Below are 14,514 nucleotides of genomic sequence, written 5' to 3' on the forward strand. Positions count from 1 at the left end.
ATAGGGAAGAGGTTTTATGTGCTAGCATTCAAAAGGCCAATTTAGTCTAGAGGGAAGAGTTCTTTTTGAGTAAGTCTTTTCTGGGCCTCTGCCCTGACCAGTCACCAACCTGTCAACCCCTCTTAAGACTTGGCAGCAACAGATTATTCTAATTGGTGGACTTTTTGCTGTGAAGAGGTAGGATCCACTTATCAATTTATGTCCATATGTAGCCATTGCTGGCTGATTTAAGGAATTTGTCAGAGGTGGACTGCCTATACTCTGTATCTTGTTGTGGAATAAAGATGAGTCCTTGGCATGTACAGTTGTGTAGCACACATGGGAATCATTGAATGAACTCTGTTTCCCCCCCTTTTAGGTGCCAGGCCAAATCTGCTAGTCCCTATGCTCTCCTCTGTAATTTAAAATACATCAAAATTTCCATCCTTACTTAAGCAATGAGAAGCAAATGTTCACTTGGTCAGCTTTAGAAAACAGTTTATTGACTTGACTCATATTACATAAGCCTGAATAGGAACTGCTTTATCTGGGCCCTAGTTTTATAATTTAGTATTTTGACTTAGAAGCCATTTGTGATCAAGCTCCACTTTCTGAGGACCTCTCTCAGTCTGTGTGCTAAAACAGACAGTACTATTAAATACCAGCACTTCTGCCTTGTTCAGACTCCTGGTGGACAAGCAAGAATGAGGAGGAGGAGGACAAGCAAGAATGAGGAGGAGGAGGACAAGCAAGAATGAGGAGGAGGAGGACAAGCAAGAATGAGGAGGAGGAGATGAGATGATGGCTGCTTTTATGAATACAGTGTCACCATTAGAGGGAGGCTTGTTTCTGATCTGAGAAATAGACATCAGCTTTCCATAGAATGAGTAAAACAGTGCCAACCACTGAAAGATTCAGCACCTTTAGGAAATTCCAAATTGTAAGTTGATGAATAACAGATAAAAAGCAAAATAGTAATTTGAAAAGGAAGGAAGAGAGGAAGGAAGGTTAATTTCAAGAAGACACTACAAGAGAACTTGCATGGTCTTTTTAGGGTGAAGGCTACGGTTTTTCCTGTGGTCACGTATGGATGTGAGAGTTGGACTGTGAAGAAGGCTGAGCACCGAAGAGTTGATGCTTTTGAACTGTGATGTTGGAGAAGACTCTTGAGAGTCCCTTGGACTGCAAGGAGATCCAACCAGTCCATTCTGAAGCAGATCAGCCCTGGGATTTATTTGGAGGGAATGATGCTAAAGCTGAAACTCCAGTCCTTTGGCCACCTCATGTGAAGGGTTGACTCATTGGAGAAGACTCTGATGCTGGGAGGGATTGGGGGCAGGAGGAGAAGGGGACGACAGAGGATGAGATGGCTGGATGGCATCACTGACTCGATGGACGTGAGTCTGCGTGAACTCCAGGAGTTGGTGATGGACAGGGAGGCCTGGTGTGCTGCGATTCATGGGGTCGCAAAGAGTCGGACACGACTGAGCGACTGAACTGAGCTGAAAGGTGGGTTTGAATCACAGCTCTGACATTTGGGTAGGTGTATTATCCTGAGTATATTATTTAAATGCTCTGAACTTGTTTGACTTGGGTAATGAATTAAGGGCTACAGGGTTATGGGTTTTACTCTTGAGTCACCTGGTCTAATATTTAGTTATTGAAAATAACCTCTAATTGCACTGACATTGCATATTCTGAAGTTTGTACTTAGGCAGCTGTAATTTGCAAAAAGTTCTAACAGACTAGATTGACATAATGACACTTGAACTCCTGTAGAAAGCAGTACAAACCAGTGTGGATGGAAGAGCCCACTACTGTGCATTGAATTAACATCTCTTATGGCTGTAAATACGTCTGATGTTATATATCAGTCGTTTGGTAAATTTCAACACATTTCCCACCATATTTGTACACGGCACACCCTTCAATAGGACATAGCTACCTGGAATCATGTCCGTGGATGATGTTCCTGAAGCAGAAAATTGACGTGACAGCTGGAAAAATGGGAACCACCTTCAAAGAAAGAAAAAATGAGGTCACTGCAAGTGTGATTGTTTTTATTTAGAGGTATGGCAAAGTTAATAATAAGAGAGATGAGACGAAGGGGATCAGAAAGGAGATAAAATGGAGATGTTCTTAAACTTTACATTTGAGGATCAGTTGGCATTTAGAACCAGGGAAAGGAGTCAAATGGGTTCAATTAAAGGGTCTTTCCTGGTGGTCCAGTGGCTGAGACGCTGACCTCCCAATGCAGGGTACATGGATTCTATCTCTGGTCAGGGAGCTAGATGCCGCAGGCTGCAACTAAGGTTTTGCATGCCGCAAAAAAAAAAGAAAAAAATGTTCAATGAAAGTCTGTTTCAGAGGATTTATTGTGAAACCAGTGGGATAATCTAATGCCCCTCCTTATTTTTCAGATGGAGAAATTGAATCCCAGAGTGATTAAAAGATCTAAGATAACCTAACTAGTTAATATGGTCTATTGCTCGTCCAATCTTTTCATGTGTTTTTGCCTCTGTCTAAATATCGCTCCTACCACACACCTGTCCTCATCTATTGCCTGATTAATCCCTGCTGTTCTGATTTGACCATCAAGGTCAAATCATTGTAATAGCAGAAGACAACCACAACTGTTTGTTGAACACTTCACTTTTGTAACAACTGTATGATATAGGTGCTGTTTATCTAGATTTTTATGGAAGAAGACACTGCTCCAAAGAGAATTACTTTTTTTATATTTGTTTATTTGACTGTGCTTTGTCTTAATTATGGCACACGGGATCTTCCATCTTCATTGCAGCATGTGGGATCTAGTTTTCCAACCAGGGATCGAACCTAGGTCCCCTGCATTGGGAGCACCAAGTCCTAGCCACTAGACCACCAGGGAAATCTCTCCAAGGGGATTAAATAACTTGCTCAGGGTTATGATTGATAATGGGATAGAAACAGAATTCAGACGTAGGCAGTCTCACTGCAAAGTTTGAGCTCCATCCAGTTCACCACATTATTCTACCAGCTACTTGGTATCAGGATACCTCATACCTCTCTCAGCACTTACTGCTCCTGTAAGGTTACATTTATTTGTGTGATGATGTAATGCATTTTTCCTATGAGATTGTAACCTATAGGAAGGCTCAGATTAGCACCTTTTGATTTACCCATTTGCTTAGATCCTAAGCACCTCACAACTAGCTGGCCTTACATATATTTTTTAGTATGTGAAATGGAGTTAATAATAATTCATTTTATGTTATCAGTCGAATTGTACCATGCTGTAGGACAGTTGGGTATGGTGCTATATTATAACTGCATTGTTAAGAGAACTAAGTGAGAAAATACACACTAAGTGCTAACTAGTTCACATCACTTGGTAAGTACTCTGTAACTGTTGGGCTGTAATTTAAACAGGCTTAGAGGTACCTTGGAGAAAGCAATGGCAACCCACTCCAGTACTCTCGCCTGGCAAATCCCATGGACGGAGGAGCCTGGTGGGCTGCAGTCCATGGAGTCACTAGGAGTCGGACGTGACTGAGTGACTTTACTTTCACTTTTCACTTTCATGCATTGGAGAAGGAAATGGCAACCCACTCCAGTGTTCTTGCCTGGAGAATCCCAGGGACGGGGGAGCCTGGTGGGCTGCCGTCTCTGGGGTCGCACAGAGTCGGACATGACTGAAGCGACTTAGCAGCAGCAGCAGCAGAGGTACCTTAAAACCACCAGACGGGATCTGAAATTGAGTGTTTAGTGCTCTTCTCTTCACTTTTATTCTTATCTTCTTTTTGTATTTATAATGAATGTAATTATAAAATTCAGTCTTGGAAAATATATTGCATTCCAAACCTGATTTCTTACCTAGCTAGGCCGCAAGGGTGTTAAGTTTCATTCTTGGTAAGTGTTGGTTTCATCCTGGAGACCGAGACAGATCTGGAGACTTTAGAATCCAGTCCTAGTTAACACGTAACTTCTGAACCAGCCTCTTGAGCAAGGCCCACTAGTTAAGGCTATAGCAGGTAGTTATCATGTCCCTGTTCAGTTACAGAAGCTGAGTGGTCGCTTCCTTAGCTTTCCTTGGGTTCTCTAGATCCATTTATTTCTACATGTATTCCGTGTCTTCCTGTCTCTATTTGCCAGGCTGCATATAGGATTTATTGGGCTTCCCTGGTGACTCAGAGGTAAGGAATCTCCTTGTTAATGCAGGAGACACAGGTTTGATCCCTGCGTCAGGAAGATCTGGAGAAGGAAATTGCAAACCACTCCAGTATTCTTGCCTAGGGAATCCTAAGAATAGAGGAGCCTGGCGGGCTATAGTCCATAGGGTCACAAAGAGTCAGACATGACTGAACAACCAAGCACATACTCACCGATAGGATTTATTATTTCCAATCATGTCCTTGAAGTCAGTTCAGCAGTGTTATCTCTGGAGTATAGAGATGCATGTGGCAAGTGATTGGCAGTGTATTCTATTAATACTGTTCAGAACCTAGCCATAGAATAAAAATTGAGCTATAAAATTAATCTATTAAAAAAAGCCACAGATAAAACAGTGAAGAGATCAAAATTAATCCTAAAAAAGCACAAAATGAAAGACAGGTACCATAGAATCAAAAATCGTAGTATTCATGAAAGTGAACATTAATTATTTAATTCCAAGGACAGACACATTATATTCCGAAAATATATTTCAGGTTCACAATTGACTAGCTTTTTTATGTGGCCGAATACCAGCTTTGCATATTTATTAAAATTATTCATAACTGCGGAGCTGCCTAGATGAACTGTTGAGTTCTTGTTTCTTGATCCAATATATTATCTTGTCCATTTTATCATGGCACGGTAATAGGAATTTGTCTAAATTTTAGAGTGATCCATGGAATATTTTCAGTATCAGCATCTCCTAAATACATATTTCATCATTTCCATTTTGCCTGATATAATCTTTCAGATAGGTTAGAAGAAATCATCTATCTCTATAGAAAATTTTCAGGATTTTTTTTTTTTTATTTTGGGGAATAAATTTTAGACAAAAATCTTTATTCAGTAGGAAAAGTTACTATAATATCATTAATATTTAGGTATCAAAATATTCCAGCTACCTACAAATTTGGACACAGTGTGATTTCTTTGGAATAATAGAACAGTCCAAGTTCTGTTGTTTGGAGTTGTTGTCATTTGGAGTTCATGGAGAACCGTGTTTGTTTAGGTGTTGCTGGGTTTGTTTAGGTATGTAGCACCTTGCTGTGGCCATAACAGTGTGGTCAGTATGCTGAGTTCTAGAGTTCAGTTCATAACCTCAGTCTGCCACTTATTATCTTGTTTAAGTTTTTCAGCATCAGTGATCTCATTGTAAAATTGAACAATGATAATGGCTATAGGGTTGTTAGAGAAGAGTCTGTGAAATAATCCACCTAGGGTGCTTACCACTAGATCAGGCACATAATAAACACTTAATAAATGTCAGGTGCTGTAAGTCTTAATAGTACATCATAGAATGCCACAGAAAGTGTGGGCTAGAGTTTTAGCGAAAATGTATGACAAAGAGATTTTAATCTCCAGTAGTATTCTCTGGGCTTCCCTCGTGGCTCAGCTGGTAAAGAATCCATCTGCAATGCTGGAGACCTGGGTTCGATCCCTGGGTTTGGAAGATCCCCTGAAGAAGGGAAAGGCTACCCACTCCAGTATTCTGGCCTGGAGAATTCCATGGACTGTATAGTCCATGAGGTCGCAAAGAGTCGGACATGACTGAGTGACTTTCACAACATGTGCCTAAGCTGATAAAAACTTAGATAATAAGAAAGAAGCATACATGCAACGTTTTTTTTTTTTTTTTTTTTTTTAGGTTTCTTGATGTGAACCATTTATAAAGTCTTTATTGAATTTGCTACTGTATTGCTTTAGTTTTATGTTTTGGATTTTTGGCCATGAGGCATGTGGGATCTTAACTCCCCAGTTGGGGTCGAACACACACCCCATACCCTGGAAGGCCAAATCCCAACCACTGGACTGCCAGGGAAGTCCCTAGATGTTACTTTTCAAACTTGGCTGTTACTGGTCATATCAGGGGACCCCTCCAACCCAGGGATCAAACCCAGTCTCCTGAATTGCAGGCAGATTCTTTACTGTCTAAGCCATCAGGAAGCCCTAATGATCATATACTATAGTTCAAAGAAACCCCAGATAATCTAGTTTAGTGTGCTATCTTTAAGGGTGGGTGGAAAATGCCCCCCAAATGGTGAAGGATGCCCCAGAGATACATCTGGTTTAATCAAAAGGAAATAGTCACTGAATCTCTCCTAGATGTGGTCATTTATAGGACCTAAGAAGTGTGTGATACCTAGTATATAACACTTCCTGCTCCTCTTGGTTTGTTATCCTCCTGATTATTTATCCTCTAAGAGTATCTTTTCTCTTTTAAAAAATGAATTATTTATTTATTTTCGGCTGTGCTGGGTCTCCATTGCTGCTCGGGCTTTTCTCTAGTTGCAGTGAGGGGAAGCTACTCTGTAGTTGCGGAGCACATACTTTTCGTTGCAGTGGCTTCTTTTATTGCAGAGCATGGGCTCTTGGGCATGCAGGTGTCAGTAGTTGTGGCTCGTGGGCCCTAGAGCACAGGCTCAGTAGTTGTGGTCATGGGCTTAGTTGTTCCGCAGCATATGGGATCTTCCCGGATCAGGGATCGAACCTGTTTCTTCTGCATTGGCAGGTGGATTCTTCGCCACAGAGTCACCAGGGTAGCGCCTGTAAGTATTTTTTCATATCCCCAAGAGTCATGCAGAAAATGACCGACTGTACCAGAGCATCTCCAGTCTCAGTGAATGTGAGCAGCTGTCTGTGCCAGCCTCTGTGGGGTGGTCACTGTGACCATGCTGGGGATACAGAAAAGAGATTGCCCACTGAGTTGTCTAGAATTGCCCCTGAGATCTCATAAGCTTCTAATATTAAAAGAAGCCTTTCTTTCTTACAAAAGACAGTCGTGAGTGAAAGGGGATGCATTAGATGCTGCTGAGCCGTAGATTTTAGTGAGTTCCATAAAATTCTCAGTAAAGGAAAGGTCAGTGTTTGCACCATAAACAGTGTTCTCCTAGGCGTATTTAAACCCAGGCCCTCTTGTGATTCCCAGAGTATATTATAATTGGGCTGCTCTCCTTGGATAGTGCCCCGTTACCCATCACCTCCCCAAAAAGAACCACCCCCCCACCGCCACCACAACCACCTGAGCATTCTGTTCTATAGAGGTACTAAGTACCTGAGTTGTGGGGCCATTCTTTCACCAAAGAAGAGAATCGAAAGAAGTGATTTCACACCCTCTCCAGCATTTATCATTTGTAGATTTTTTGATGATGGTCATTCTGACTGTTGTCAGGTGATATCTCGGTGTAGTTTTGATTTGCATTTCTCTAACAATTAGTGATGTTGAGCATCCCTTCCTGTGCCACTTGGGCCTCTGTCTTCTTTGGAGAAATGTCTATTTATGTCTTCTGCCTATTTTTTTTTTTTTTTTTGATTGTTTGTTTTTTATATTGAGATGCATGAGCTGTTTAAAAAAGAGGAAAAAGAAGTGATTTCACCTCTGTTACATAGCATGGGCTTAGGAGTTTTCCCTGTGGGTTTGGCTACAGTTTTGTATTTGAGGTTAAAGTGAAGAGACTGTCATAACACTAGTCCAGGGCATGTGCTAAGGGGAGTCCTTCTTTGTTTCTGTGGAGACAACGTGTGAGACTAAGAAAGACCAATGGGTGACCTTGACCCACTCATGATGCAGGGACTCGTCCTGCTTTGTGAGTGGCAGTTTTGGGGACCTTTCTGGTTGTCACCTCCCACCCAGCTAGCCTCCTGCACCTGGGGGAGCCAGTGGTTCCGGCCTTGTTCCGCAGAGCAGCACTGAGCCTTGATTGAAGAGTATTTTTATCCCATTATCAAAAGCATCCAGAGGAAATGTTCAAAGAGTATGGGTGCAACTCTTGCCATTAAAGAACCAGGATACCCAAATAAGCCAATCACGGCCTTAAATAGTAATCCGTCTTTATTTTCCATTCCTTTAATTTCCAGGATAAGGACTCCTGTGTCTCAGAGTATGAAAAAGGGCAGAACCAGCTAGCGAGTCTTACAGAAATGATTCTTCTTCTGGTGTCCGTGAACATGGAGCATGCCTTATGTAGAGCAGGATGACTTTGTTGAAGCGTGTTGATTTTTGTTTGTTTTTATGGAAGTATAGTTGATTTATAATGTTGTGCCAGTCTCTCTGTTGTATAGCAAAGTGACTCAGTTTTATACGTATACACATTCTTTTTTAACATTCTTTTCCATTGTGATTTATCCCAGGAGGTTTGATATGGTTCCCTGTGCTATACAGTAGGACCTTGTTATTTGTCCATCCTATATGTAATAGTTTGCCTCTGCCAACCTCAGACTCCCAGTCCATCCCTCTCCTTTCCCTTACCCTCTTGGCAACTACAGAGTCTGATCTCTGTGTCCGTGAGTCTTAGAACAAGGTGGCTTTGAGTGGACCATCCTGGATAAGTTTTTCAGCCTGAGATTGAATGTGTCTGGCAGACTGGCCAGGCACATACAAAATCTGCCTGAAGATTTAAAGGTATGTAGGCCATGTGGACCCACTCCAATGTTCTTGCCTGGAGAATCCCAGGGATGGGGGAGCCTGGTGGGCTGCCGTCTCTGGGGTCACACAGAGTTGGACACGACTGAAGGGACTTAGCAGCAGCAGCAGCAGGCCATGTGACATGAGAGCAGCAGACTGAGGAGCATGAATGGACTTTTCTCTCCATTGTGATTTCTGGCTCCTTTATACTTGAACAAGTACACTTTCATTCTTTGAAACTTAGAGGCTTTTGTTAAGGATTGCTAAGGGATGACCCCCAAATTATTACCATCACCACAGCTGAAGTCATAGTCACAGATTATAGTCAAATTTAATCTTTAATTTCATAGAATAGTCATCTTTTGCCCGATTTCTTTGATAATTTTGTCTTTTATTTTTCAATGGCAGAAAAAAATTGTTTTCATTTTTTTTTAAATCAGAATAAATCTGTATTAATGTATGAACTATCAGAGAATGTTTAACTGATTGGGAGTCTGGGAGCTCCCCTGGTTTAAAGACACACAGAATTTCAACAGTGTTTTCATTTCTGAATTTGTCTTTCCTGTATTCTGAGATTATTTTTGAAATGTGTTTCAAGTCATCAAAAATATACTTCTGAAGCTTTGATCAAAACTTGCCAAAATTAGGATGCCTAAGAGTCTATTAAGAGTTAACACAGGCTAGAATGAATACACAAAGGATGGAGTCATTTTCTTAGGAAACTGAGCAGAGAGAAATCTTCTTGGGATCAGTGAGAAGCTACATTGTATATTTAACAAAAATAAAAGGAGAAAGACTTCCCTGGTGATCCAGTGATTCAGATTCCATACTTCCACTGTAGGAAGTGGGTTCGATCCTTAGTCAGGGAGCTTGGGTCCCACATGCTGTGTGGCATGGCCAATAAAATAAAATAAAACTTTAAAAAAGAGATACAAATGTGATCATATTGAAAATAAAAAAATAAAAGGAAACTTCTCTTAGAAGCATGTAGTAGTAATTTTTAAAAGCATTTATTTGTTTATCTGTGCTGGGTCTTAGTTGCAGTGTGTGGGGTCTTTAGTTGTGCATGGAAACTCTTAGTTGCCTGCTGTGGGATCTAGTTCCCTGACCAGGGATTGAAACTGGACCCCTGCATTGGGAGCACTGAGTCTTAGCCACTGGACCACCAAGGGAAGTACCTGTAGTAGTAATTGTATGATGCCTCGTAAATAAATATTGGTTCACAAGGATTTCTAGTCTTTTCTTTTATCAGATATGCATTCAAAGAACTCTCCCATGTTTCACAAAGAGAAATGTTTGCTACCTGTAGACCCCATGGGAGTGTGATATGCAGTGGTCAGCAAAATGCTTTTTCTTACACTTGTGAAAATGAGAATGTCAGTCTGAGAAATATGTTGAATGATACCAGCTGTATCAGTATTGCAGACTGCTTTTGGTCTAAATTTTATAATATACGGCAAAGCTGTTATTTCAAAAATTTCTCCTGCTTACTTGTAGGGTCAACTAATTTTAACCATCTCTAAAAGACACTTACAAAAAAGGAAAAGATACCCATTTGGCAGGGGGTGTAATACAAGGGGAAAAATGTAGAAATGGTAATTTATGGGAGGAACCAGGTTTCCTGAAAGCCTTCTCACCAGGAAAGACTGGATGCAACATAAATCAGAGAAACGTATTTCTTAGATGTACTATTGAACTTGTAAGAGAATCAGGGAGATTCTCCAAGGGACAAAAAGTCTGAATTTTCCAATTACAAAAAGCAATTTGAAACCAGAGGGGTGTGGAAAGGAGACCAAGACTGCCCCCGTGGCAGTGCCAGGGTAAGGAATTCAACAACTTAGAGACCATGGATGGAAAGGAAGTGATTGGACCTGGGGTCTGAGTAAAGCTGGAGGGCCAAATGTGAAAGACTTTCTTAAAGCTAGGCTACGCCTTTACTGAAAGTCAGAGCCGAAGAACAAATTAGCTCACCAGGAAAGGGAACAGGTAAGGAAATCTCTCCATTTCTATTGTTACTCTAAGTGGAGGAAAACCAGTGATCATTGAAATCATCATCTCCCCTAAGAATTTGCTACTATAAGCTTATTTGGGGGGAGTTTCTAGTTTTAGTTTTTTAAGCTTATTTTCAGATGAATTTAAGTTATAGATTTATAGTTTTTACAGGGTCATGGAAACCTTAACCTAGAAAAGCAATGTATTTCCAAATTGGAGGATCCCTGCAGCCCTTGTTAGATATAAGCATGAACTGTCTCTAGCAGAAAGAGGTAGCAATCTATCGCCCTCAGAATTTCTACAGATGCAGCTTATAGGAAGATACCATAAAACATACCCAACACTCAACAAAGCAATCCAAACATTACCCAACAGGAAATAACAAAACACCGGAGTCATCTGAGATAGTAAACAAACAGGTTTAGATTTCCCTGTGTCTCATGATACCAGGGAGCTCAAAACTGCATCTAAAACAAATGCATGTGAAGTATATAAAGAAAAAACATTGAGCAAGAAATAAGATGCCATCACAAATGATCAGCAAGATTTGGAAAGGAACCAAGTAGAATTACACAAGAGAAAAATACATAATCATTGCAGTTAAAAACCCAGTAGATAGGTGAAAGGAGGATTATACACATCTGATGAGATAATTGACAGGAAGATCATGAAGAAATTACCTAACGTGAAACAGAGGAAGTGGAAAAATAGTGATGAGAGTCAAGAAGTAGGAGTGATTCCGAGACTGTAAAGCTCTCATATATGTCGATCCGGATCCAGAATACTAAAATAGTGAAACTCTTCAAGTCCCATGGGGGTGATGCCTCACTGGACCCTGAGTGAATTACACGCAAAGACACTTGAGCTTAGGCACTCTCCTCTTTTAAAATGGACTAGAAGCCCACCAGCAGTTTGCCAAGGAGAAAGACAACATCTGTAGTCTCCCAGGCCAATAAACAAAGCTACCTTCTGCTCTAGGGGACAACTTTATGTTTTAAGGTTGTTCACTATGCTGATACCTGGAAAAGTTATCCCAGAACCAAAGCTGCCAGTGCCTCTGCTCACAAAACATGTGGAAGCAGTCAGCATCCTATGGGGAGTTATTTCCCAACAGTAGAGGGGCACTTTGTTTAAGGTATGAAGACAGAATTTTCCCAGAATGTTGCAAAATTGGAATTGTCTACTAGAGAGAAAGCACTGATTTCCAAGCAACATAAATAAATACATATTTAGATACCATGGGGGATCTATAGAATCTCATTTCACTCAAAGACCCAGGCAGACTAGTTGGGTTTAATTTTTCTTCCATTGTATCAAACACAAGGGGGAAAAAAATTAACAAAAACATTACTGTGTGTTTTTCTTCAGTCAGTTCAGTTCAGTTGCTCAGTTGCGTCCAACTCTTAGCGACCCCATGGATTGCAGCAGGCCAGGCTTCCCTGTTGTAATTAAGCACCAAATTATCTTAGAAGATCAGGTCACACCTTGTCATAGAGCAGTGCGTGGCGAAGAAATGCAGAACCTGATGACCGTGATACAAGACTGTCTGTAGGGGTAACTTCAGGAGCAGTTGAAGAAAATTGTGGGAATGGGAAAATACAGAGCATTTTCTAAACTCCCCTTTGATGCAAGCAAACATAGACGTCTAAGAAGAATAAAAATCTAACCTAGGATTGTTCTTTCTGTTGCATATGATAAAGATTTATGGTGATATTTTAAGATGGCATGCAAACCCCACAAAGCTAAAAATCTAACCTAGAATAATTATGTGGATGATTTGGACTAGTTTTTTCAGTATCTGTTGAGGTGTACATCCATACTGTTATTCTTCAGCAGCCTGTTTATTAAAAATTTCTAATGTTTGAATTAATCCAGTTAAGTCAGTTCCTTGATTTGCAAGATAAGCTGAAAGAAGTGTTAGGAGTTAACTTTTGTAGAAGTTTCCCAGCTCAGATTTGAATCTGTGTCCAGCTTTGTGGCAGGAGACCAGGTCTGAATCAATATTTCTGCCTGGAAGTCACATAACCTCGACGAGAGATTAATGTGGTTACTGCTGGGTTCCGTGTTCCTCGTCAGCTAAGTATGTGCACTTGTCACTCATATTTTGTTTTCAGCTTGTTACACTGACAGAAAAATCTCTGCAGAATAAAGAACCAGTTTTCCGAGCCTACGAAGCTCTCTTGTATTTGCATATTTTCAGGATTTAAAGCAAAGGGTGTTTTTCCTTGAAATGTTATTTATTTGTTAGGTTTTTTTTTTTTCCTGTTTCTATGATATGGGGAAACATTATTGACAGCTCCTAAGATGTCTGTCTCTCATTATGTTTCTGCTGATTGCTCATTTTGTTGATTCAGTAGTACAAGAAATAAGGAAATTTTTCCTTATATTCACCAACGTATTTGCAAAAATTTTTATTTAAAACCCAGAGTGAAATTTCTGCCTTTGGTTACAGCTACTTTTCTTTTTTTTGTATTTTACATAAACTATTGATGAAGTCCACAGTAAGGCAGTTTTATAGGTGAAATAAGTCATTCCAGTTTTAAACTCTGTTAATTCAAGTATGATTGAGTATATCTTTTGTATACTTGGTTGCTCATGGATTCGTGATGGAAAGGAATTGTGAAGTTATCATGAAATCACCTGTTTAAATCCATTGATTTCATAAAGACCCCACCTTACAACCCCCTGATTAAAACCTTAAAGAAAATGGCATTCTTGAGCTAGTGTTCGTTTTATGTTGTACATGAACTAATAATCCTCTTAACAAATAAACAAGGAAACAAAAAGTTAACTTCATTTATAATAGTAATGATTGGAAATAAGAAGTATATGACACATGATTAGTAAATAATCATGGAGCCATACAGTCAAATGCTAGGCAACCATTGAAAGTTGTGTTGTAGAAGATTAATGACTTTGGAGAATTTTTGTAATATGTTACACATTTAAAAAGCAAACTATATACCTGTGGTCCACAAAGCTTTAAAAGATACACCTCAAATATGAATATAATTTTCTCACATGGTTGGATTGTCTGTGGTTTTTGAGCCCATACCCTACACTTTACTGTACTTTTTTGGTGGTTGTATATTCTCTCTGGTTTTGCATTTATTGCCCTATTTCTGCTCTGTATTTCTCATTGTGGAAGAAGATACAAATTTCGATTGAGAGAAAATTTGAAGGATTGTCACAATTGAATTGAAACAGGTGGTTCACAGCTGTATTATATCCCTAAATGTCCACTGACTTAGCATTTGATTGCATTTTGCATATCTTATTAAATAATGTAAAATGAATTTTTCTGTTTAGGAAAGCAAAAGGTATATTTGGGTTGCTGCAGTGATTTGTGATTTTTGACATACACACTAACTCATTTCCTGTGTGTGTTTTAACTTGGGAGTAAGTCCAGTGAGCCCAAGATGGTGATTTGTGCTTCGAGGTCATGCTGAGCCTCTAAGGCTAGACAGCTGGAGTGACTGGAGTGTTTCTGGGGGGGATGAAAAGCACTTTTGATGCAGAATCTTACTAACACGTTTAGGAATCCAGGGCTGTAAGTGAGAATAGAGAATACAGCTTCCAGGACCAGCCAAAGCTTCCATTAACTCTGGAGTCACATTTGGGCCTCTGTGAACTTCTTTGAAACCCCTTTGAGATTACCATTCTCCCTCACTTTTTATAAGATTTTGGAAAAGCACATTGCAGTAATTAATGCACAGATAATTCAACCTCGTGGCATTATCTTTCAAGTGGGAAGATCCCCTGGAGAAGGCAACCCACTCCAGTACTCTTGCCTGTAGAATCCCATGGAGAGAGGAGGCTGGTAGGCTACAGTCCAGGGGGTCGCAAAGAGTCGGACACGACTGAGCGACTTCACTTCACTTATGATATCAACTACAACTAACTTCAACCAAATCATAATGAAAATTGTACTAAAATATTAAAATTAT

The 14,514-nt window shown here is 40.1% G+C and overlaps 1 protein-coding gene across 3 annotated transcripts in view; it reads left to right on the forward strand.

Moving 5' to 3' along the window:
• Positions 1–14,514, forward strand: part of RSU1 (Ras suppressor protein 1) — a 205,655-nt gene that overhangs the window by 132,715 nt on the left and 58,426 nt on the right. The window contains exon 9 of one of the 3 annotated variants that reach the window (XM_070381905.1): positions 6,683–6,719. The exons of the other annotated variants lie outside the window; for them this stretch is intronic. Within the exon in view, the coding sequence (XP_070238006.1) occupies position 6,683 (1 nt within the window). The 3' untranslated portion in view covers positions 6,684–6,719. The remainder of the gene's footprint in view (positions 1–6,682; positions 6,720–14,514) is intronic. 3 annotated transcript variants of the gene reach the window in all.

The sequence above is a fragment of the Bos mutus genome, chromosome 13, assembly GCF_027580195.1.
Source record: "Bos mutus isolate GX-2022 chromosome 13, NWIPB_WYAK_1.1, whole genome shotgun sequence".
In the NCBI taxonomy this organism is placed as follows: Eukaryota; Metazoa; Chordata; class Mammalia; order Artiodactyla; family Bovidae; genus Bos; species Bos mutus.